The sequence below is a fragment of the Sphaerodactylus townsendi genome, linkage group LG12 (assembly GCF_021028975.2).
Source record: "Sphaerodactylus townsendi isolate TG3544 linkage group LG12, MPM_Stown_v2.3, whole genome shotgun sequence".
NCBI lineage: Eukaryota > Metazoa > Chordata > Lepidosauria > Squamata > Sphaerodactylidae > Sphaerodactylus > Sphaerodactylus townsendi.
The window spans coordinates 25,386,805-25,408,565 of NC_059436.1; the positions used below are offsets into that span (position 1 = coordinate 25,386,805).

At 50.7% G+C, this 21,761-nt stretch overlaps 3 protein-coding genes across 5 annotated transcripts in view; 2 read left to right on the forward strand and 1 right to left on the reverse strand.

Annotated features, from left to right (window-relative positions):
- Positions 1-7,614, reverse strand: part of SIK3 (SIK family kinase 3) — a 103,618-nt gene extending 96,004 nt beyond the window's left edge. For all 3 annotated transcript variants that reach the window (XM_048512382.1, XM_048512381.1, XM_048512380.1), the window contains exon 1: positions 7,297-7,614. In XM_048512382.1, the coding sequence (XP_048368339.1) occupies positions 7,297-7,518 (222 nt within the window). In that variant the 5' untranslated portion in view covers positions 7,519-7,614. The remainder of the gene's footprint in view (positions 1-7,296) is intronic.
- A 294-nt stretch (positions 7,615-7,908) lies between these two features.
- On the forward strand, positions 7,909-13,081 carry LOC125441721. Its single transcript, XM_048512558.1, has 2 exons — positions 7,909-8,100; positions 11,813-13,081. Exons 1-2 carry the CDS (start codon positions 8,040-8,042, stop codon positions 12,352-12,354), a joined length of 603 nt encoding a protein of 200 aa, XP_048368515.1. The 5' UTR covers positions 7,909-8,039; the 3' UTR covers positions 12,355-13,081.
- A 3,156-nt stretch (positions 13,082-16,237) lies between these two features.
- PAFAH1B2 (platelet activating factor acetylhydrolase 1b catalytic subunit 2) lies at positions 16,238-21,696 on the forward strand. Its single transcript, XM_048512557.1, has 6 exons — positions 16,238-16,396; positions 16,747-16,834; positions 17,192-17,281; positions 17,811-17,927; positions 18,166-18,288; positions 18,873-21,696. Exons 1-6 carry the CDS (start codon positions 16,371-16,373, stop codon positions 19,149-19,151), a joined length of 723 nt encoding a protein of 240 aa, XP_048368514.1. The 5' UTR covers positions 16,238-16,370; the 3' UTR covers positions 19,152-21,696.
- Positions 21,697-21,761: the final 65 nt, after the last annotated feature.

The window sequence follows — 21,761 nt, forward strand, 5'->3', positions numbered from 1 at the left end:
ATTTAGGTGCTGCCCTCATCTTTCAGTTTACCAGGTAACTACTAAGATCCCATAGATTTGTGCTTATTTGCTGCTGAAGTTTTTACATCATGTATTTTACCCTACCCTGTTGCATTTTTACGCATGATATAATTCAGGAGTTATTGTTGCTGATCACAACCTTCTTCATAGGGACTGACTTTACTACTTACACTTACTTCATTTAAGTGCATTTTACATGTATGCCACCTTGAGAGCCTTAGCTGGAAAGTGCTATAAAATATCTAAAAATTCAAAAAGGAAAAAAGAATACAAGGCCTCTCACGTGCACATCCCACAGTCTCTTGACCTCATACTGAAGCAGAGCAATTATACAATCAACTTCGTCGTGGCCTGCTTCACACCCCAATCCTATCGCAAGCTCTGCACGGCAGATGGGAGACACAGAACTTCTGCTGGAGCAGGTGTCTCAAGGCCAAGTTCAGGCATCACCATATTTTGCATTTCTGTTCCATTAAAGACTATCTATAGCAGTGGTGGCGAACCTTTGGCACTCCAGATGTTATGGACTACAATTCCCATCAGCCCCTTCCAGCATGGCCAATTGGAATTGTAGTCCATAACATCTGGAGTGCCAAAGGTTCGCCACCACGGATCTATAGAGTGCCCAGGGATCCCCGTCCCCAACAAGTGCTCAAACAGCATCTCAGCCACCCAAAATGCCATCCTGGATGTTGTTCTCTTATTATTTGCTGCAGTGGGCAGAGGCGAAGATAGCGGCCCAGAGTTGAATGGATCTTCCCAGCTTATCTCCCGTCCCTGCCCAGCTCAGAACGATGCCTCGGTCTCCTTGCCTGACCAAAGGCACCAATAGAAATTAATCTCAGTTCTGCATCTCTTGACATCATACTTATGCAAAACAATTATGGAGTATATAAAATTTTGGTTTGCCAAATCAAGACATTAGAAGGACTAAAACCAATATCAAATTAAACTTTCTGGAAGAGACAGGGATAGATCTGAATAACTGCAGACTTCTGCATTCTAAGTTTTTGTCCTGAGACACTCTGAGGACCCCAGCGTGCGCACCAGCCTCATCGGCACATACTGAGAATATGTTCAGGAGGCACCACTTTAAAAATGGCGCTTCCTCCATGACTTCTTAAGAGCCGAAGAAACTGTTGATAAATGATCTTCCTGGAAAATGGAATCTCATACAGCTGACAAAAGGGAGAAATAGATGCAGACTGTGAGGGGATGGCCATGCCACAGGCAACATCCCAGATGACCACATCAGAGAGATGGAAACAAACAGGCATCAAGAGGCAAGGAGGATGCTGCCTCTTTGGTTTTCAGCCATTCCTCCACCTATCCCCTGCCCCCGAATTTTGGATTATATTTCAGACAAAAACACAACAGAAATTGCCTGTAGCCAAGCACGATCCGAGAGAACCACCAAGACGAGCGTAAAGATCCTCAGAAATCTTGCCCTGCTACCTACTTAGAACAACTTGTTAACTATAAGCTTAGATGGGTCATGGCTAGAGCAAGAGGTAACTCTTTTCCCTCAGCCACACTTCAAGGGAGCTTTCTTAATATCCCACATACTGAGCGTTGTTGTCGGTTGTATTTCAGATAAAACAAAAATGTCTAAGTTATTGAACAATCCTAATATTGAAATGTCTGACGCTGTAGCCATATTTTTAATGCGTGTTTTACAAGATGTGCAATAGTGTTCCTCCAACTGTAAATTGGACATTTTCGGCACGTGATGGTTTTTATGCCTAACAAAGGTCTTTGAATTTGAGTGTAAAGATCATTACAGGTTGCAATTTTGATGTAAAAGTCTAAAACATCTGCAAATAAAACCCCTCCTGCTGTCATCATGTCAGCAATGCCCACTTTCAACCAGAACAAAGGAAAGCTGCTGGTACCCAGTGGGAGGATTTTCTTCTCTAAGTTCTCCAAAGCCAGCTGATGCTCATCACAAAGCAGGAGGGGAGGACAAAATGGATGACAGACACCCTCTGCTAAATATGATACCAGAGCCAACAGATAGCCAATCCTTGATTACCAAGAGAGCTAGGCTCTACCAGCCAACTATTGAACACAAACACTCCCTCCAAAAAAAGAATACTCCTCAGCCACCTGTTATCTTAAGAACAGGGTACTCCTCCCATACAGCACCTGCCTGCTGCCCAGAGAGAGAAGGTGGTACCCTAGGCTTTTCATGTGTGTTGATGAAGGCCGATCATTCCCACAGAGCATAAAGCCCCACTTATCAAGGTGGCACTGCATCCTCTCCCAAGGTGTATGTGCTGCTGTGACCCTTAAGAACTCAGGTGGTCCAACAAGAGAAGGATCAGAAAAACCTCTCACCATGGCAACTTTTGAAGAGTAAGGGTCAATTATCATGTCAGCTGCCAGCTAGTACACTAGAAGCGTAACACTGACGGTTTCTGACCATGGTGCTTCTTTCACACAAAAAAGAGCACAGCACTCTGACAGAGTTGGGTACTCTCCTCCCCATAGTGCTTGGAAAGAGGAAATGGGCTGTTCCTTCTGTCTCCAGTGGGGAGGGAGTGTTCACCAGACTGAAGGCTTTCAAAGCTAACCTTGCTTTTCACAGAATGAGCCTTGCCAGTAAAGAACAAGAACTGTGAGAGAAGACAGAGCATAGGACCCAGAGCACAGCCGCAAACAGCAGACGCACAGGCAGAAGGACCTCAGCCACTGCAATCGCAAGAAGAACAAAACACAGAAACTAGAGAACATTGGCATAGGCTGGCCCCGCTGGGAAGATCTGAGTGTCCAGAGAAAGTGACCGCCATCCACCCTCCAAAATAAAAACCCAGGGCGGGTCCAGTATGTCTTCTTCAAGAGAAAGGAACATTTCATGCAATTTGGATACTTCCTTTCCACTTGAACACAGCAGCACACTCATACTTTGGGGATATTACCCACTAGCACATCCAAAACAGGGAGGGAAAAGCTACACAGTTGTCAGACAACTTGCTGAAGTACCTGCCAGTCAAAAACTGCACTAGCCAAGACAGCAGGACCAATTTTACAGCACGTGACGATTGCGCAGCCTGATGTGTATGTGGCAGCCTTATGAATGTCAGAAAGCAAAGCACTGGCATGGAGGGCTGCTGAGGAGGCCCCACTCCTGCTCATAGTGCCTGCTGGCACCTGCGGACCTGGGGAAGAACACACCAGAGCAACAGCCTGCTATCTTCTACTCATGTACTATATTTTTCTGTGTTAACACACCATGTTTATTACATACACTTAGTTTCAGATTTCTGTAACACTAGTCCTGTTACATTGATTTGTGCCATTTGACTGCATTGATGTAAACCCTGTAATCCGCCTTGAATCTCAGTAGAGCTGGACTATAAATGACATAAACCAGGGGTAGGGAACCTGCGGCTCTCCAGATGTTCAGGAACTACAATTCCCATCAGCCCCTACCAGCATGACAGAGGCTGATGGGAATTGTAGTTCCTGAACATCTGGAGAGCCGCAGGTTCCCTACCCCTGGACATAAACCAACAAATCCTTATCAAACGACATCTCATGGCTTATTCCCATACACCAGTTCCTCAGACAACTTTCTCCTCACAGTGCCCTTCCTTAGGCGTGTCCGCCCAGCAGTCTTCCCTTTGGTAGGTCCAGTCCTTTGGAATGGCCCACCTGGGTGAGTGCAGAGGGAGCCTTCAAGGACTACATTTGGGAAGCTACGTCAAACAGTTCTATTTCAGAGGGCATTTGTGAAGGGTAAACTGCTTGGATAGAGTTGGGTTTTTTAAAATAAAAAGATACAAGAAAAACAGTTAAAACATTTAAAAAATTGATCTTTCCTTAATTACAATTCTAAGCATCCGTCAGCCAATATGTTTATATAACAATATTCCGCAGTTTGTGCAGATTGGGCAGCGTGTGGTTATTTTGTAATGGGCTCTTTATGTTTTGTGTCTTGCAGTTTATGTGTTGTCAATCAACTTGAGCCCAAGGAAATGAAATGGCATATCAATATTTTAAACCAATAAATGCTTCTTGTCAACAGAGGGCCTTTCCCCACTCCCTTCCATCCCCCCATGCCGCGCGCTGCTCTCAGCATGCGGCATCCCAGGCACGCGCCCAGGCGTCCCCACGACCCCGCGCTCTGTGCGGGGTCGTCAAAAGGCGCTGTTCAGAAGAGCGCCTGGGATGCTGCGCGCTGAGGGGGCGCGACAGTGGCAGCGTCAGGGCGGCTGCGCTGTGGCCGCCCCTGCCGTGGGGAGGGAGGAGGAACCCCACGCTACTCTCCTCAAGTAGCGCGGGGCTTACGGTAAGTGGGGAAAGGCCCAGATACCAAAGAACTGGCTGTTGTGGGTTCTTCTGGGTTGTGCAGATGGGGCCTAGTCGTTTTTGCTCCTATCAGTGCAGAGTGATGGTATGGTGAGATACATATTTTGTCCATCTCACGGGTGGGGAGCAGGTGAGATTCATTTGCATGTGTCCAGTGGAGTTCATTTGCAGTTGCAAGGGATATGGGACACCAAGCTCTCTCTCTCTGTCTGTGTGGGGCGGGGGTTTTTGCTGGGAAGGCTGTCCCTTGCCTTCAGCAAGTGAGTCACTGTCAGCAACAATCACAGATTTTTTTAAAATCTTACTGACCAGTTGTATTTATTGAAGTCATTATTCTGGGGCATTTTCCTGGAAGGTCAGTGGCCCAGCAATCTTAACAGGGGTTCCCTCTGCATCTGGCACAACCATTAGCCAAGAGGATATGGAAAGAAAGCCAGGACTTAGCAAGTGAATCCCCACTCATCCTTCAAAGGACATCAGGCTGGACAGCTTTAGCCTTACAACACAAACCATTTTATTTATTTGATTATTAGACCACTTTTGCCACACTTACCTGGCCTTGGAGCAGTTCACAACATTGCCCCTCAGATACAATACAGGAAAATGACATGCAAAATGCTCAGCAGTCAATCCAGGCACCTTTCTTCATTTGCACCAGGCTCGTCATCTCCCATGCTGACTTCTACCCTGGGAACTATGAGGTGGGCCAGGAAATTATGGCACATGGAAACTGAGGCTGAACATAAGCAGGTCCAATGGCCAAAACAGGCACTGCAAGGCAGAGGGCATCCCCAGCAGGCACACACAGTCACGCTCTGCAGGTCAGAACCTGATGGCTACTGATAAGGAGCCCCAGCCTGAAAGAGGATGCAGACAGTCCCCCCACCACCACTTAAAAGTTGCAAAACAGAAACATCACCTTCTTCCCAAGAACTCATAAATCCCCCTCCATCTGCAAGATGGCTTGTGAACCTAATAGGACAAGAGCACTGCCTGACCTAGGAGCAGAATCCACAACCAAAGTCCTAGAAGGTCACACAGAAACTGCACATAGAAGCCAACCAGAGATCCTCCTTGTGCAACACCAGAATGTGGACGGGGGAAATGAGGTAGAAGAACACAGGACACAGAAAGGGAGCTACACCAGCAGGACACTCATCCCAGAACCAAACTGGGTCACTGCTGAGCAAACAGCTTTCCTGGAACAAACTCAGAAATAACTTGACTCAGCCCAACCTGTGCGTGAACACATACATCATTTTTAATTTATTTTTTATTTCACAAAGAGTTGCCTGAAACCACGACTCTACAATTTTCAGAGAATAACGATCCCTTGGTCACAGTGCCCCCCCACCATGCTGAATTTCACAAACAGATCTCGCATGTCAGCAAGGATGTGCAAGACAAGTGGAATCATCCCCACATATTTACAGAGAAGACTACAGCTCCTGTGCAGTTTTGAAAGAGCCAGGGAGATATAATGAAAAAAAAATACTCAGAATACTTCTGGACCTGTTCTCTGAAGGAGCCTCGCCAGGCAGAGAGACCCCAACACATTCGCCAAAGACACAGCACTGATGCCTCCACTGACCAGGAACGCCATGGAGCGCTTCACCTTTCACAGGAAGAACTGGGCTTTGCGGACAGCCTGTCACCCAAGTCTCAAGCAATCTAACAAAGAACTCTGAATGTGTTAAATGTAAAGTTGGTCCAATCAAGTCGCACACGCCTTTTTGGCATCTTAGAAATGCCAGCAGGGGATGATGGGAACTGTAGTCCATAACATCTGGGCCTCAAGGTTGACACCTGTGGAAATACAATCACCCCCACCCCCCCCTTTGTGGGGTCTCTGCAGGCTGCTTTGGACCGCAAGCGCCCTGTCAGATTGGCCTTGGCTTCCTCCTAATAAAATTATAGGCTTCCTGCAGCTGCTTTACCGAAAGACGGCAGATCGACAACCCACCGCCGTTACCAGGAAGGAAGGGCTGCTTAGTTACAGGCGGATTACTCTGCTTCTCCATGACTACTGCTGCTGGAAGCAGAACGTGACCCCGGGAGATCTCTCCTCCGCACTGGATCTGCCGAGGACTCCTCTGACCCAGAAGCCACGGGAGGTCCCGAGCAGCCTCCCCACACGGGGGGGAGGGGGGTCTCCCAGGGGCTCTTGGGGGAACTTTGCAAACAATCGCGCATTTGTTTCCCCGTTTACTTGCAGCCAGGCAGCAGAAGCGGCGGCAGCAGCAGCAGCAGCAGGCCTCCCTGACTCCCGGGCGCCGCGGCTTCCCATTAAGGGCAAGCAAAGCACAAGGCCCCGACCGGACGGCGGGGCGCCCCCACCTCCTCCTCCGGGCCAGGGGGACCCAGCAGACCGCAGGGCCGGTTCTTTCTCTCGGGGTTCGGGGGAAGCGCCGGGATGCTCCCGCCCCCTCCGAGCTCCCAAGCCCTGCGCGGGAGGGGGCGCCGCTCGGCTTCGAGGGAGGGAGGCGCTGCGGGGGCACTCGGCGCCAGTCAAGGCCGTGGGGGGAGACCCCCCTCCGAGAAGCGCAGCCCCGCTCGCCCTCTCCCCACCGCGGGGGAAGGGCGGCCGGCCAGCGGGCCTGGGCTGAGCCGGCGAGGGGCGGCCGGAGCCCCACGAGCCCCAACGCCTGCTGCAGCGGTGCGTGCCCGGGGCGGCCCTGTCACAGCACCGGCACCCGCCGGAAAGAAGAGCCCCGCGCCCCGCTTGGGCCTCCGGGCACAGGCCAGCCGCCGCCGCCCCGACCTCCAGGCAGGCGCCCCGCAAGGGCCGGCGGGGGGGGGGAGGGAGGGAGGGCGGGGGAGCGCGGAGGGGCCGCTTCGTGGCGCTCCTCCTGGCCCGGCCGCCGCGCTCCCTGTGGGGCCACCGGGGGGGCCGGCCGCGCTGCCCAAGGGCCACCCCGCGCCTGCGCCCCCTCCCTCCCTCCCCCCCACCCCCGGCGGGCTCACCTTGACGCGCGTGACGAGGTGCGTGGCCAGCTTGACGACGGCGAAGTTGCCCTTGCCGATGGTGCGCTCCACCTCGTAGTAGCCGATGCGCGCGGGGCCCGGCGGGCGTCCCGAGGGCGGCGGGGCCGGGGGGGGCAGGCGGGGCGCGGGGGCCGGGGCGGAGGACGGGGAGGGCGAGGAGGAGGGGGGCCCGCCGCTGGACGCCGCCGCCGCCGCCGCCATCTTGTTGTGAGGGAGCAGCCGCCCCTCCCCCTCCTCCCGGGGCTGCGGCACCGCGTGAGCTCATCCGCACGGGGGCGGAGCCGCAGCCGCCGCCATGGCAACCGGGCGGAGGAGGAGCGCGCGACCCTGAGCCGTGGCTCTGACGCACGAGGGAGCCGCGCCCCCATTGGCTGCGAAGGGGAGCCCGAGCCCGGCGCCGACGGGGAGCGCGAAGGGACAAAAAATCGCCGGCCGCTCAAGCTCCGCCACGCTGTCCGCGCAGGCGCCCTCCGTCCCCCCGGCAGAGAGGAGCGACCGGAGCCGGCGCGGGTCTCTCCTCCTCGCCTCCGTGAACGACCCGGGAGGACGGTGGGCGGGCGGCTGGGTGGGTGGCTGCCTGGAGCAGGCGCCCTAAGCTCTGCCTGCCGCGTCCAGGTGCTCCTTCGAGAGGCTGTGGAGAGACCGGGCGGGCGCGCTGACCCGGCTTTCACGGCGTGCCGGTGGGCGGCCCAGGTGGGCTGCAAGGGCTGTCGGTCAGCCCCATGGGCGACAAGCAGCACTGTGGCAACATCCACCTGGTCCCTGCAACCAACCAGCCCACAGGTGAGCCGCGTGGAGAGAGTAGAATGGAGCCGCTGCATAACAGAGTTGCCAGCTCTTTTGCGGCCGGGCTCCTGTCCCCGTAGCAGCAGCAGCAGCGACGTGATGCTGGTGAGGACAGAATAATGGAGCACTGTATGTCCAGCCGGGGAAAACTGATACCCACTCAATGTCCATGAAACCCACACTCCGGCCTGTGGGGCAGGCACAAGTAATGGGAGTTTCGAAGACTGGATTTCTGCAATATAAGCAGCATAGCTGTCTATGGATACCAGGAGCTTCTTTATTCAGAGTTGGGCCACGTCCATCTGCTCAGAGGGGAAGTACCTGTGAACCTGTGCCTCGAGATGCCCAGGACTGAGCCACACATCCTAGCCCACAAAGCAAGCGTTCTGCCACTGATCCATCGCTGTCAGTTGCCTGATGTTTCTGAGATCATTTAATAAGAGCATAGGTTGGACTTTGACCATCTCATTGAACTCGCAGCATTCAATGGGCATTTATTTGTTTTGATTTTATCCACCCGCACCTCCCCCCATTTATATCCTGCCTTTCTGCCCTCATGGGGGCCACCAAGGCAGCTAATAAATTAAAATATACTTTCAAATTATCACATTTGCACACCATCAAATCCAACCAAAAAGTACAGCAACATGTCAGTGGTAGTAGCTACAAAACACAAGAATGGGCATGCCCATTAGTTGGAACTGATTCATACAAGTGGTGATAGCCTTTATTATTGTAAAGCTCTTTGTAGACAGAAGATTCCCTAGACTCTGTTATCGATGCAACAAGCACAGAGGCATTTGTAGCGGCAGTGGAATGTCCATGCATCAGGTGGTTCTGGTGGGTTTTCCATGCTGTGTGGCTGTGGTCTGGTGGATCTTATTCCTAATGTTTTGCCTGCATCTGTGGCTGGCATCTTCAGAGGTGTATCACAGAGGGAAGTCTGTTACACACTGTGTCCAGACTTCTCTTGTAACAGACTTCTCTCTGTGATACACCTCTGAAGATGCCAGCCACAGATGCAGGCGAAATATTAGGAACAAGATCCACCAGACCATGGCCACACAGCAGAGAAAACCCACCAGAACCAGTTGAATCCGTCCGTGAAAGCCTTTGACAGTCCGTGCATCAGTTTTCAACACATTTTCATTGCTTCAGCATCCTGGGTCCACCATCATCCATAAAAAAAGGAAATTGCATCAATAGCATTACAAAGATCCAGTGCCATGGTTTACTACTTACAATAGTTCCCTTTTTGTTGCAGTGCTTGAAGAGGAAATGTGTTGATTTAACATTTCCCCCATAACTGCAACAAAAAGGGCTAGAGATGTAAGTTTTCTTGAATGAAAGCTGGGGACTAGCACAGTTGCAACAGAAGGATACAGTGCTTCAGTAATCTAGCAATTCCTTTTTTTAAACCCTCCATTGTGGTGAGAAAAGCATCTGCAGGGACAGAAGCAAGGAGATTGGCACAGGATCTGCAGAAAAGCACACTTTCCAAGCCACATGGTATGCAAAGCTATTCAGACTACAGAATGTCTAAAACTATCGTACCAAGTCAGGTTTGAGAGGGATTGCAGCTGAGCAGTTGCAAAGATAGAACTGGGAGGAACAGAAGGGGAAACTAGGTAGATGCTCCAGAAAAGACAGTGCTGGAAGAAAGCTGCAAAACATCTACACAGGAATATCCAAAGAAACGTTGTGCTCCCTCCTCCCACCATTACTTTCTGAAGTTGTAAAGAGGCAAAAGTTATCAGAAATGCCTCATGGTTTGCCATTTTCCATGACGGCTGCCTGCCCCCTTCCCCTTGTTATGCTGTTCCTATCCATGCCAACCACTTGTTCAGATGGTTCCCTAGACCCACCAGACCATGGCCACACAGCAGAGAAAACCCACCAGAACCAGTTGAATCCGTCCATGAAAGCCTTTGACTGTTACCCAAAATGCTGGGGCCTGTCCTTTTAGAGGGGAAATTAATGTGGGCATGTATCTTGCTTAATGGGAGGCTGGGTAAGCTCAAGATCTTTGTTGCCAACTTTTACACAGATAGATCTCCGTGAGAAATCCACAGATTTCTCCGTGAGAAATCCACAGAACTCTGTAAAAGTTTAACAAGTTTTATTAAGAAAAGAAAAACAATAATGAACATATACAAATGGTCAAAGCACGCAGAAATCACACAGCCCTAGGATATAGTGTTGAGTGGAGAGGTTTGGAAAAGTGAGGGATTTTGTGGAGAAGGCTATAATTACCTTATCCTGAAGAGGGGATCCAGAAAAGTGGAGTCCAGTGGTTTCCTGGGCTCCAAAGAGGCAGGGTAGAAAGCAGATGGCATACAGCACAACTGAACTAAATACTAGCTCAGAAGTACTCAGCACTGACTGCAGGGTGGACAGCTATTTTATAGGGAAGATCGGGCCCTCTAACCATGCTAAGAGGGTTTAATCTTTCCAGGACAAAGGAGACTCTGACCTTCTGGAGGGAAGGCAGAAGAGGAACATCACACTTAAGGGTTGGGGTAGTTAAAACTAATGGCTAGACACAGGGCTTAATGTTCTAAGCTTGGGAATATCTGGAGGTAGGGTGAAGTTGATTTAATCCAACTTCAAGGCAAAACCGATGTAAATGAAGGTGCTCTTTTGGAGGAGTTAGTCAGAAATTAGGAAAATGAGATCAGTTTTCTTAGGAGAAAGTCTGGCAGGAATTCCTTTAGGATGTCCGCTGTTTTATTGAGGCGGTTAGACCATGGCTGGAGATGGGAACTGGCTCTCCCAGCTGAAGGCACTGCCTCGTGGATAACACTGAGCCAGTGCACAGAATGGACACCCCATCTTGGCACGGCACTACTAGGCACCACAAGGGTTGGCAGGATGGGTAGGCGCACATGCTTTGAAAGCAGAACTGCCCCACCCCCCCACCATGGTTTGGTCAAGTAACATGACTATCCAGGACAGAAACACTGCTAAGCGTCTCTTGTTTCAGAACTTCCCCCTGGGATGTTTTACTCAAACACAAATCACCATGAATGATTAGCTGGCCTCACTTCTTCAATGAGCAGCCTGACAAGTCTAGTTTAACTTGGGCTCATCGCAGTTTGCACTTGGATGAGAAACCACCAGAGAAGACAAGGGTTGCTACGCAGAGGCAGACAGCGGCCAACCTCCTCTGCTCATCTCTTGCCTGGAATCCCCCATGGATGGGGTTGATTGTGACTCTACAGGTGTCAAACTCGCGGACCTCCAGATGTTATGGACTACAGTTCCCATCATCCCCTGCCAGCACATTGATGGCAGGGGATGATGGGAACTGTAGTCCATAACATCTGGAGGTCCGCGAGTTTGACACCTATGCTCTACAGGCTTGTTCTTTCTATTAGTATTATTTCATGGCAGAGGGTATTCCTGAGCTGTGGAGGGAGCAACGCAGGTGACAGTTGACGGGAGGAGCTGAGGTCAGTCAGCAGCTGTCTTGGCGCAGAGAGCAGTAGAAGAGGCAAAACAACACACAGCCAAGCACTGAGCTGCCCTCCTCACCTTCCTGGGTCAGAATGGAGCTGAAGTTGTGCTTGTTGTGAGAGGGGTTGGGCAAGGAGATTGTGAGCCCCTTTGAGTCTCCTACAGGAGAAAAAGGGGGGATATAAATCCAAACTCTTCTTCTTCTTCTTCTCTTTTCTTGCCCTTATCATTCATTCATTATGATTTCTTGCAGAACTTTGTCCTAGAGGTTGCACAGGGAAACTGCAGGGTGAGCCTCAAGATTCAGTTCAACCATTGCTAGCGGCAGCACTGGAGTTTGAGTTCCTTCAAGATACCAGGTACTTTAGCTATCTACTGAAAAGGAATTCAGCGGCACAGGTCTGGCTTCATGCTCATCTTCAAGCAGCAGGTCTTGCCTGGAGAACTCTTCAGAGTTGGCCTGGCCTGTGGTGCTTGCTTTGCTTAGGGCTGGCCAAGTTGCTATGGCTTAGGCGTGCTGAATTGGCACTCCTCTCCATGTGTGGGGGATTTCTTTCTTGGCAGGGCCACCCTCCTGATCCACCTCAGTCCACCCTGAATGAGGAGCATAGCGGTGACCCACATGCCCTGTTTTGTACTCAAGTGTTTGGTGAGCAGGAAAAGAGGGAGCTTCTTCTGACAAGAGAAGAAGCCTCCAGGCCAGTAGGATGCAAAGGCGGCAGCACAAATGCCAGAAGCAATCCTGGAAGCTTGGAGAGAAAAGATAAGAGTAGCCCTGCTTTGAAAGACCTCTAGGAACCTATGAAAGTGTTGGGATGGCAGGGATCAATGAACTGAATCTTGCAGAACAAAGCTTTCTCCCTAAGGCAAAAGAAGATATCTGCTTGGAATTCTTTTTTTCCACAACCAGCTTGCTCTCCATTGAACCCTTTTGTAATCTGAGTCTGTTCCTCATGCCGAGTAAAAAGGCAGCATTTCCCTCTATTCCAGAAACCCAAGACTGACTAACGTTCATCAGTAGTGGGGAATGGTGAGGTTCAAAAGTGTTTTAATGATGGCTATGTTTAATATCGATAGTTGTGCCTTACATTGGTGTGTATGGCAATGCACAGGGACATCAAGACTACTGTAATGCACTCTACATAATCTCCCTTTGGAGGCTCCGGTTGGCGCAGAACACCATCGTTTGATTATCGGGAGCTAGATGGAGCACGCACATTCATCACTTCACTAGCTGACCATCAGTTGCAGGGTCCAATTCAAGGGCCTGCCCAACACAGACAAAGCCCATCATGGCTTTCGACCCTCCCATCTGTGGGACTGCCTCTCACCCTGTGCTCTGCCACGGCAGCTTCACTGATTTGAGCAGGGACCTCTGCAGTTGCCACTCTACAAGGGGGCAAAATCAACAGCTACCTGTATGCATGGCGTCTCTGTAGTGGCCCCCACCTGATGGAATGGCTCTGCTAATGAGGTTAGGCAGGTCCCACTCCCCGGACTGTCCCCAAGTTATGCAAAACTGAATTACTCAGGAGGGCTTTTTACACAATGGGGCTGTACTTTAATGAAAGCTGTTTCAATGAAGGAAAAGGGAATCCAGACTATACAACTGTGTACGGTTGCTGTAAGCATGCTTCTAGTGTGTAATTTTTGGTTCACTTATGTTAAAACCCTTGTTCTATTTCATATTTCTGCTTGTTTTTAAATTCATGCAATCCCATTGCTTGCAGGATGTCCCATCCTGTTGATTGTAATGCTGTACAATGTGTTTTTCATCTTGAATCTCAGTGAGACAGGCAGACAGTAAATAAAACATCAGTTTAGGTTAAAAAAAAATGCAGCTGTCAGCAAAACCTTATTGGACAATCAACTCTTGGCTTTCCCAGTTTGGAGGCATGTGGTACTATTAATTTATTTAAAATACTGGAATGTCACCTCTTTTAACAATCATTAAAATAACAACCAATAGAGCATTTACAAACAGGCAGCCCAGAAGACCCTTGTAAATAGCTCTTAGGCAAAAAAAAAAAGCAGACTGTAAAAACTATTTTAAAAACTCATCCTCAGTTAAGCACCTAGATCAGTGTCCCCCCTCCCCCTGGAGTATGCGTACCCCATGGGGTATGCATACCCCCAGGGTACACACCAGAATGTTTGGGGGTACACAAAAAATTATTTAATAGAGGAAAAAGGTACATTAATGTCAACAGCATAAGACAAAACACAAGGTAAAAGTTGGGAAATTAAATACTATGACGAGTGGTGGTGTGGGTTTCCTTTGTTATTTAACTTCAAGAAAAGCCTGCATTTCCTAGCTTTGTTATTTTGATAAGCATGCCTCTGTGATGTGCATGCATCTCCTCACAGGCTCCCACTCCCCTCCACTTTGTGAACATTTGGGTGCAGACTGCCTTTGTGCAGTGTTCGGCAAGGTAGTTGTTCCACATTTTCTCTACAAACTGCAATTTTTGCCATCGTTTCAAGTTAAACTTAAAATTAATTTTTCAATTCTCAATCTATTATGCAAGTACAATTTAGGCAAACGGGCTGCCAAGTGATACTCGAGTGAAGAAATGGTTGGAATTACCATTTAGGCATTTATTTATGCCTAATAAAGGTTCTGGAATGGAATGGGAATCACTGAGCTAGGTAAAAATAAATGTTTTGGCCTGACAGCTAAAAGAGCCTGGGGCAGGTGCCAGCTAAATCTCAAGCAAGGTGGAATCCCAGGTATGTGGGCCTTGTCCTCATTCTTTGTATGCAAGAAGCATATAGACTAATTCCCGCATGTCCAATTTGTCTCCTACATATCGTTCCTGCATTTTAACTCTTCCTGCTCTGGACTGTGGGGAGAAAGGAAAGCATCAAAATGTGAGGCAAACTCAGCAACGCTCAAGAAGCTTTTCTTTATTTATATCCTCCTGCCTTTCACTCCAACAGAGAGCCAGTATGGCTGGCATCATTCTCCTCTTCCCTCTTTTATCCTCACAAAACCCCTGTAAGGTAGATTAGACTGAGAAGGAATTTAAGACATGCTTTGAAATACACATCCTGAGAGGAATATCTTAGGCCTGGTTCACATGTGCAAAGATGCTGTGATAGAATGAATTGCATCATTTTAGACTGTTGCTGGCCAAGACCAGCATGGAGTTCTGCCTTGTATTTAAAAAATTACCTGAAAATGCAAAAACCAGCACAGCAAACAGGGTGAGCAGCGTTCTGTGGAAGATTTCTATGAGCAAAAGGAACATTTGATGATAGAATCACCTGCAGCCAGAAGTGGAATATTCCATTCCTGTGCCTCATTCTCTTGCATATTTGATCCCAGGAGCAACAGCAAGTTGGACCTCTTATACTCGTCCTGGGCAATAGGCCCTCTAGGCCAAACTCTCCCATTCCCTAGGGATGAGGCCCTTCTCCCTGTGCCCAAGAGCTGGCATAAAATTGATCACCATCAGGAGATACCAAACTACAGGTGCAAAACTGCAATCAGCACTGGACAGCAGCAGAGGCAGCTTTTTTGCTTAGACCAATGAGAGTTCATCTTGGACAGCATCCTGTTCCACATGGTAGCCAGCCAGTTGCCCTGGAGGACCAACATAGAGGGCATCTGTTGTTGGCGCCCCCTCCAGTGGTTATTCAAAGGTTGGCTGCCTCTGAATATGGAGATTCCCTTAAATCACCAATGGTACAGACTAATGTGTTTAATCCTCTTTGAAAGGCATCAGTTCTTGCGGCCACCACATTGCTTGATGTTCCAGGTGGGCACCTCCAGCAGCAGTGAATTCTGCAGCCGAATGACTCCTTGGGCAAAAAGGGACTTCCTCTTGTCTGTACTAAACCCATATTCCCAACAATTTAATTGGGTGCCCAGAGCCATAGTATTATAGGACAAGAGGAAACTGTCCACTGGGTTTGCTTTCACCCCAAGCAGCATCTTATTAACCTCCATCACATTCCCCCACCCCATCCTTGTCTGCTTTCTCCGAGACTGCAAAGCAGAGGAAAAGAGGCTCCAACTTCCCGAATCCTCTCGGGGGCCGCCCGCTCCGGGCCCTTCCGTAGCCTCCGCGCGCCGGAACACGGGTGCAGGCAGGGGCAGGAGAGGGCGGGGCGCCTGGTTTCCCGCGTCGTCCTTCGTCGCACCCAGCATGCAGTTGCCATCGCTGCCCACCCGAAACATCAAGCGACACCCGCCCCCAGGCCAGGAGGGATCCAGAAGCCGGCCGCGACGGCCTCTCAAGGGCAGCGGGTGTCGGGGCCGCCTGGACGAGGCACCCGGGGGGGAGGGGGCCCGGAGCAGGCTCCGCCATGAGGCGCTTTTCCCCTACTGCCGGCCCAGGCATTTCCCAGAAGCCGGCACAGAGAGGTCGTGGAGGCCAAAGACGCCCCTGGTGCCGAAAGATAGTCTGCCTCTGACCACGGAGGCTCCGCTTCCTCATGCATGTAGCGAGGGCGACTTCCAGGAACCCGCGTCGCCTCCTCCGCCGGCCGCACCAACAGGAGACCCTCACGTCCCCTCACGTGCATGGTGGCGTCACACCCCGATGACGTGACGTCATCGACATGCGTCCTCTGAGCTGCCCGGAACTCCTCCTGGCATGATCGCTGCGGCTTACCGTAGCCAAGGCCGCGGAGCGCCCCCTGCAGGGAGAGATGGATCTGAGTTTCTGCGGATTTGAAGCCCATTGGCTGGCGGTGGCGCGCGGAAGTGGCGGCGGGCCTCCGCGCAAGCGCACTGCACGGGGAGACGAGAACGGGCGGAGGGCCGAGCGTGGAAGGGGCAGGCCGGGCCGGGCCAGGCGCGACGGATGGAGGCGCGCGGGGAGCCGCCAGCGTGAGTCGGCCCAGCCGCGCGGAGGTGCCCCGGGCTCAGCTCGGACGGGCCCGCGAGCCGAAGGGGTCCCGCCGCGGCCCGCGAGATCAGCCCGCTCGCCTCCCGACCCCGATCCCCGCGCGCCGCCCTCGGTGGCCGCCCCTCTGCCGGAGCGCTGCCTCGCCCCAGTCTCCGGGGCCGTTTCACACGTGACGGGGGGGGGGGGTTGCGTCCCACAAAGGGGACCGCCACGCGTGCACCGTAGCACGGCTGCATGTGGTGCTGCGCGGCGCACCGCTCGGTGCAAATGGCTGTGTTGTGACTGCGGGTCTTTTTGGCACAAAACTGTACTGAAATTTCTGTCTCCGCAGGGATAGGATGAGCCAGGGCGACTCAAACCCAGCCGCAATCCCGCATGCAGCTGAAGATGTTCAGGGTGACGACAGGTGGATGTCCCAGGTACCGTCTTCCTGATGTTGGGACTGGTTAGATTTGCCAGCTTGCTTCCGATTTAATTAATATACCAAACAGGTGAATGCTAAAGGAGTTTACCTGAGCATGTGGGAAGAAGGCAGTAGCACTCTTGGGAACAGCAGAACTCACAGGAAATTCATTTGTTTCATGCTCTGCAGCATCCCAGAAGTCTGGTTTATTCCTCACCCTGATTTCTCTTCTACCAAACAAGGTAGTGGAATGGGTATCCCTAGGCAAGGTGGCGTGGCTGAGAGACTGGCAGGAGACTAGTGAAGCAATTCCTTTCCTGAGCAAATGCCCCAGTGGAGTTTGTGCCTTAATCCTAGTGCTTCTTTTTTCCAGCATAACCGGTTTGTTTTGGACTGCAAGGACAAGGAGCCAGATGTGCTTTTTGTTGGAGACTCCATGGTACAGCTGCTGCAACAGTATGAGGTACTGAGGGGTAGGAGATAGATCTCTGAGGCTAGAGGGACATGAATGGTGACTTTTCCAGCAGCACAGTGCTGAGGTTTGCTTTCCCAGAAGCAAGCAGAGCATAAATTGTGACTTCTGAGTTTATTTAGTGGTATCTGGGTCTTGAGATTTGTGCAAAGAACTGTGGACTAAATGAACTGTGGTCTGATCTTGCACCACTTGCTCTTGCACAGGAGTCAGTTCTTCACTTCAGCAGACCCTGGCAGTGCTAGGCTGTTTGGCTTTGAGTAGACCTTGTAACACTGGTCAGCCCATCACATACATCGCTGCCTTCCTTGTCTTCATTTTTTCTTAATTCCGGAGTTATCTTTTGCCTCAAGCTGCCTTGGACTTGCTCCCTGAGGACAATTCACTAGTCCACTGCAACAGATGGTGCCCCTTTTGTGCATCAGAGCATTACAGGCACCATGTGAATGCTCAGAGTGATGCTCTGTCCTTTGTTCAGTTCAAAGGTTATCTAACACTGTTCATTGGGGTTTGGTTACAGATATGGCGAAAGCTATTTTCTCCCCTGCACGCATTGAATTTTGGGATTGGAGGGGACACAACGGCGCATGTTTTGTGGAGACTGAAGAATGGTGAACTGGAAAATATTAAGCCCAAGGTAATCAGAAATGCTAAATATGTATTCGTGTTCTTCTCTAAATACTCAGTTTCCAGGTTATTACTCCCATCCGGTGACATATTCCTTGCCTGTGTGTGTGTCTGTTAGTATTACATATTGTCATAGCCTGTGAAGTATGACATTTGAGGAGACAAGTTTGTCAGGGCTCTGAGTAGTGCACACTGTTGCTGAGGAATCACTTTCTGCTCTCACTCTTAGTTTGTCCTGTCTCCCACAGGTCATTGTTATTTGGGTTGGAACAAATAACCATGAAAACACAGCTGAGGAAGTGGTTGGGGGAGTAGAAGCCATTGTGAGGCTGATAAACATGCGGCAGCCACAGGCCAAGATTGTTGTGATGGTAAGTGTAGCGGTGCTCAAGGAGCAATCAGTGCTGTGACATTGTGTGTGTGGGTGTGCCTTCTACCAGTACTCCTACGTCAAGAGGAATTGTGAGGGGGAAAGAGCACAGAGAAGCTGTTGCCTCATGTCTGAGAAATCTTCCTGCAAGTGGGCCTATAAAGCCTTTTTTGAGTCAAGCAGCAAGTGTGTCTGTCCTGAGTTGCCATTTTTTCTGGGGAATAAACTTTCCAGTTCATTCTGATGTCAGAATTCATTTTTTCAAAAGCAAGGACAGGACATTGAGTAAGATTGATAGGTCACATTATAATAATTGATATAAAGATTTGGTTAAAAATAAAATGGGGATCAAATGAAACAGCAGCTCTAAAAGGAACCATATCTGACCTCTTTCAGAGTGCATGCTGAATAAAAGTTTCAGGTGTTTCTTGTGGATATCCTCCCCACAAACAGGTGCAGGACATCTAGCTCAAGTGCAGAGAGATGGTAGGATGGTGTATTAAGCTGCCTGGATAGGATTCTTGCCAAAGGAGAAGCAGGGCGCATGCTGAAATGTTTCTGTTTCCTTCCTGTTCCTCACTCCAGGGCTTGTTACCACGTGGGGAGAAGCCGAACCCGCTGCGGCAGAAGAACAGCCTGGTGAACCAGCTCCTGAAGGCCTCATTGCCCAAACTCTCCCATGTTCAGTTGTTGGATGTGGATGGGGGCTTTGTGCATTCAGACGGCACCATCTCCTGCCACGACATGTTTGATTTTCTGCATCTAACAGGCACTGGCTATGCCAAGGTCTGCAAGCCCCTCCATGAACTGATCATGCAGCTGCTGGAGGAGACCCCAGAAGAGAAGCAGGCGACTCTGGCCTGAGCAGCCGGGCCGGGCAGCCTTCCTGGCACCTCAGCTCATCAGCGCAGTTCTTTCCCTGGCACTACAGAACCCTCCTGACTCAAAGCACTTTCCACTGTTGAATGTTACTGGGTGTTGTGTTTCACGTTGGAAGGGGGAAGCTGGTGCAATGGCACCTGTCTCGGCCAAGTAAGTCACTGGGTGAAATTGACCACAGAAGGATTTTACTTTTCAATTGTTTCTGGTTTACAGTGCGAACGAACATCCTTGTCCCCTGTCCGTTCCTCCTGCTCCTTGCCGGTTTTCCCCCTTGATGTGAGGGCAGGCATCTTTTAACGGCCCTTAAGACTTCCTATGTCTTAGCCCACTATTTACGCTCACATTCCACTCCCTGAACCCAAAGCAGCATTTTTTTAAAAAGCTGGTATAACTCAGACTTTCTGGGGTTGGCTTTTTGTTTCAAGTAATGTAGCTGCTTTCTGGCTTTAACAGGAGCAACAGAAAACTAAACCTCAGTGACAATTAATCTCTTCTGACCCTTTCAGGTGAGAAGTGTTCAGTGAGGGAGCTCCCCTGAAGGAACCCTAGCCACTTCGGTTCCTAATGGTTTTTTCCCTTCTTTCCTGGGGGGCGTGGGGGGCAGGCAAGGCTATCTAGGTGAGCATTCCTGGCAAAGGTGGTTCCTTTTCTGTGCTTTGGTACAACATTCCCAGCATTTGAAAGCCCTCCCGCCAGTAGATATAAGGCCAGGTTGAATGACAGTCATCCCCCCCCCCCCCAACTCAGCTGTAAAACTGACATTTCTTTTCGCTGTGAAGTCAACTGCTGCTGGATGCTGTGTGGAGCTGCGTGTGTTCATCGTTTTCACTTTTTTAAAAAAGAAAAGAAAAATGGCAAAAAGCAAATGACTGTTACTTTTTTTCTCCAGAGATAATAATCCAGAGTCCTTCCCCTTCTTACCAAGCCTGAAAGAGGTGGGAGGTTTACGTAGATTTTCTGTTGTTGTTGTTGTGTCTGCCTGTCTTGTACGAGCCGTTTATTCAAGGCAGCGAGGCTTCTCCTGGGGGGACCAAGTCATGCGGCCTCCGTTCCCTCTCCCCACCCCCCACCAAGGCTGCCCCTCCAGCAAAGGGACCTGTGGGGATAGCAGCCAACTTCTAGGAACCTGCCAGGCGGAGAATGTTTTGGGAGAGGGAGGCTAGCAAGGATATGAAGCCTTAATTAACGAATTTTCCCTGCAGAAAAGAGCATCTTTCAGATCTGAGTTTGTCTTTGAAGCACCTGTTGGGAAGCAAAGCTGCTTCCTTGAGGGCTGACTTTTACCTGGCCCAGCAGTTCAGCAGCATCAGCAGTGGAGTCTCTGCCCAGCCCCCACGCCTAGTGAAGGAAGGCTTTCTGCTTCTGATTTCCATGGCTGCTGCTGCTGCTGTTATAAAACCGCTTCCTCTGCATACTGGAGGGCTCCGTGCGTGATTGTACTCTCTGACCCCTGTCCTTGCTTAATGGCCTCCAAGTAGATGCCTTCCTCGTGTCCGGTTCCCGAATCCCCTCTTGCATTGCAGCCTTCCTCCGGCAGGAGAATCCCAAAAGTACACCAGGCATCCTGGAAGCAAATCTTGCAGAACATCTTGATGGGGGAGGGCAGAGCTGGCCAAAGCCTTAGAGCGCGGGATTTCGGGAGCCGGGGAAGGTGGCTCCTGCTGCTTATACAGTAGAGACTTTGAGGGAAAAGGGGCACATGACTGATTGAAAGCTCTAGGGTGCAGGGCTGGCTGCCCGTGTGGCAGGGATGCTCGGAAAGGAAGAGTTCAGTGGGCCCCGGAGTTTCAGGTTCTTGTCACAGTGCCTGGCTCTGAAGTGAGCCCAGCCGAGTCGCGCTCTGCCATCCCCCCGTGTGGCGTCAGGGCCCCTCTCCACGTTCTCTCATGGAGGCCCTCTTCCCCTCAGCGTGGCTGGCAGATGCAGCACCCATCTCTGGCCACTTACACAAGCGGGCTCTCTTGAGCACTGGTGCCAGTCCTCTGGGCTGCACTGGGGGCCCTCGGGGGTCTTGATCCTGGGATGTGCTGGGAACTTGTTCTGTCTGCTTTCCTGCCACCACCCGCTCCTGAAGCTGCGCCCCCGCCCCTCCGCATTTTGAGCTTTTACGCTGATCCTTTCTTTTGTCTTCTTGTTGTTTCTGTCGTGTGCTGCAGCCCAGAATCTTGTTTGTCCTGTGGTGTAGGAGCATTGCCAATTTTATATTTATCGCAGCAAAGAAAAGTGTGAAACAAAGGGTGAAGATTGTTGTGTTGATCTTGTAACACAAACATGGCTGTAATTGGGGGCCCATGGAGAGAGCTGTGCCGGCCAGCAACTTGCTTGCTTCTGAATGTGGGGAGTGAGGGAACTCCTCCTCGGTTGTTGGGAGGGGGTTGTCTCTTCCCTCCTCCTGGGTCTTAGCTGACTGACCCCTCCGCTCCCCTGCTATGACAACAATGATTCTGCTTTGGCAAAATGGCATGGATGACTGGTAGCGTGTCCTCTTTAGTGCATATTTCAATATAAATGTATGTTTCACAAGTGACTTTTTCTCTAGTGTCTCATTTGTATGGAAGAGGGTGAGGCTGCTTGGGACTGTGAAAGCTCACA

Bases quoted from the DNA above. Each gene is read 5' to 3' on its own strand.
- LOC125441721 (XM_048512558.1), top strand. From the start codon at position 8,040: ATGGGCGACAAGCAGCACTGTGGCAACATCCACCTGGTCCCTGCAACC. The intron at 8,101-11,812 runs GTGAGCCGCGTG...GATTTCTTGCAG, and splicing joins TGCAACCAACCAGCCCACAG to AACTTTGTCCTAGAGGTTGC.
- PAFAH1B2 (XM_048512557.1), top strand. From the start codon at position 16,371: ATGGAGGCGCGCGGGGAGCCGCCAGC. The intron at 17,928-18,165 runs GTAATCAGAAAT...TGTCTCCCACAG, and splicing joins TGGAAAATATTAAGCCCAAG to GTCATTGTTATTTGGGTTGG. The intron at 18,289-18,872 runs GTAAGTGTAGCG...TCCTCACTCCAG, and splicing joins AGGCCAAGATTGTTGTGATG to GGCTTGTTACCACGTGGGGA.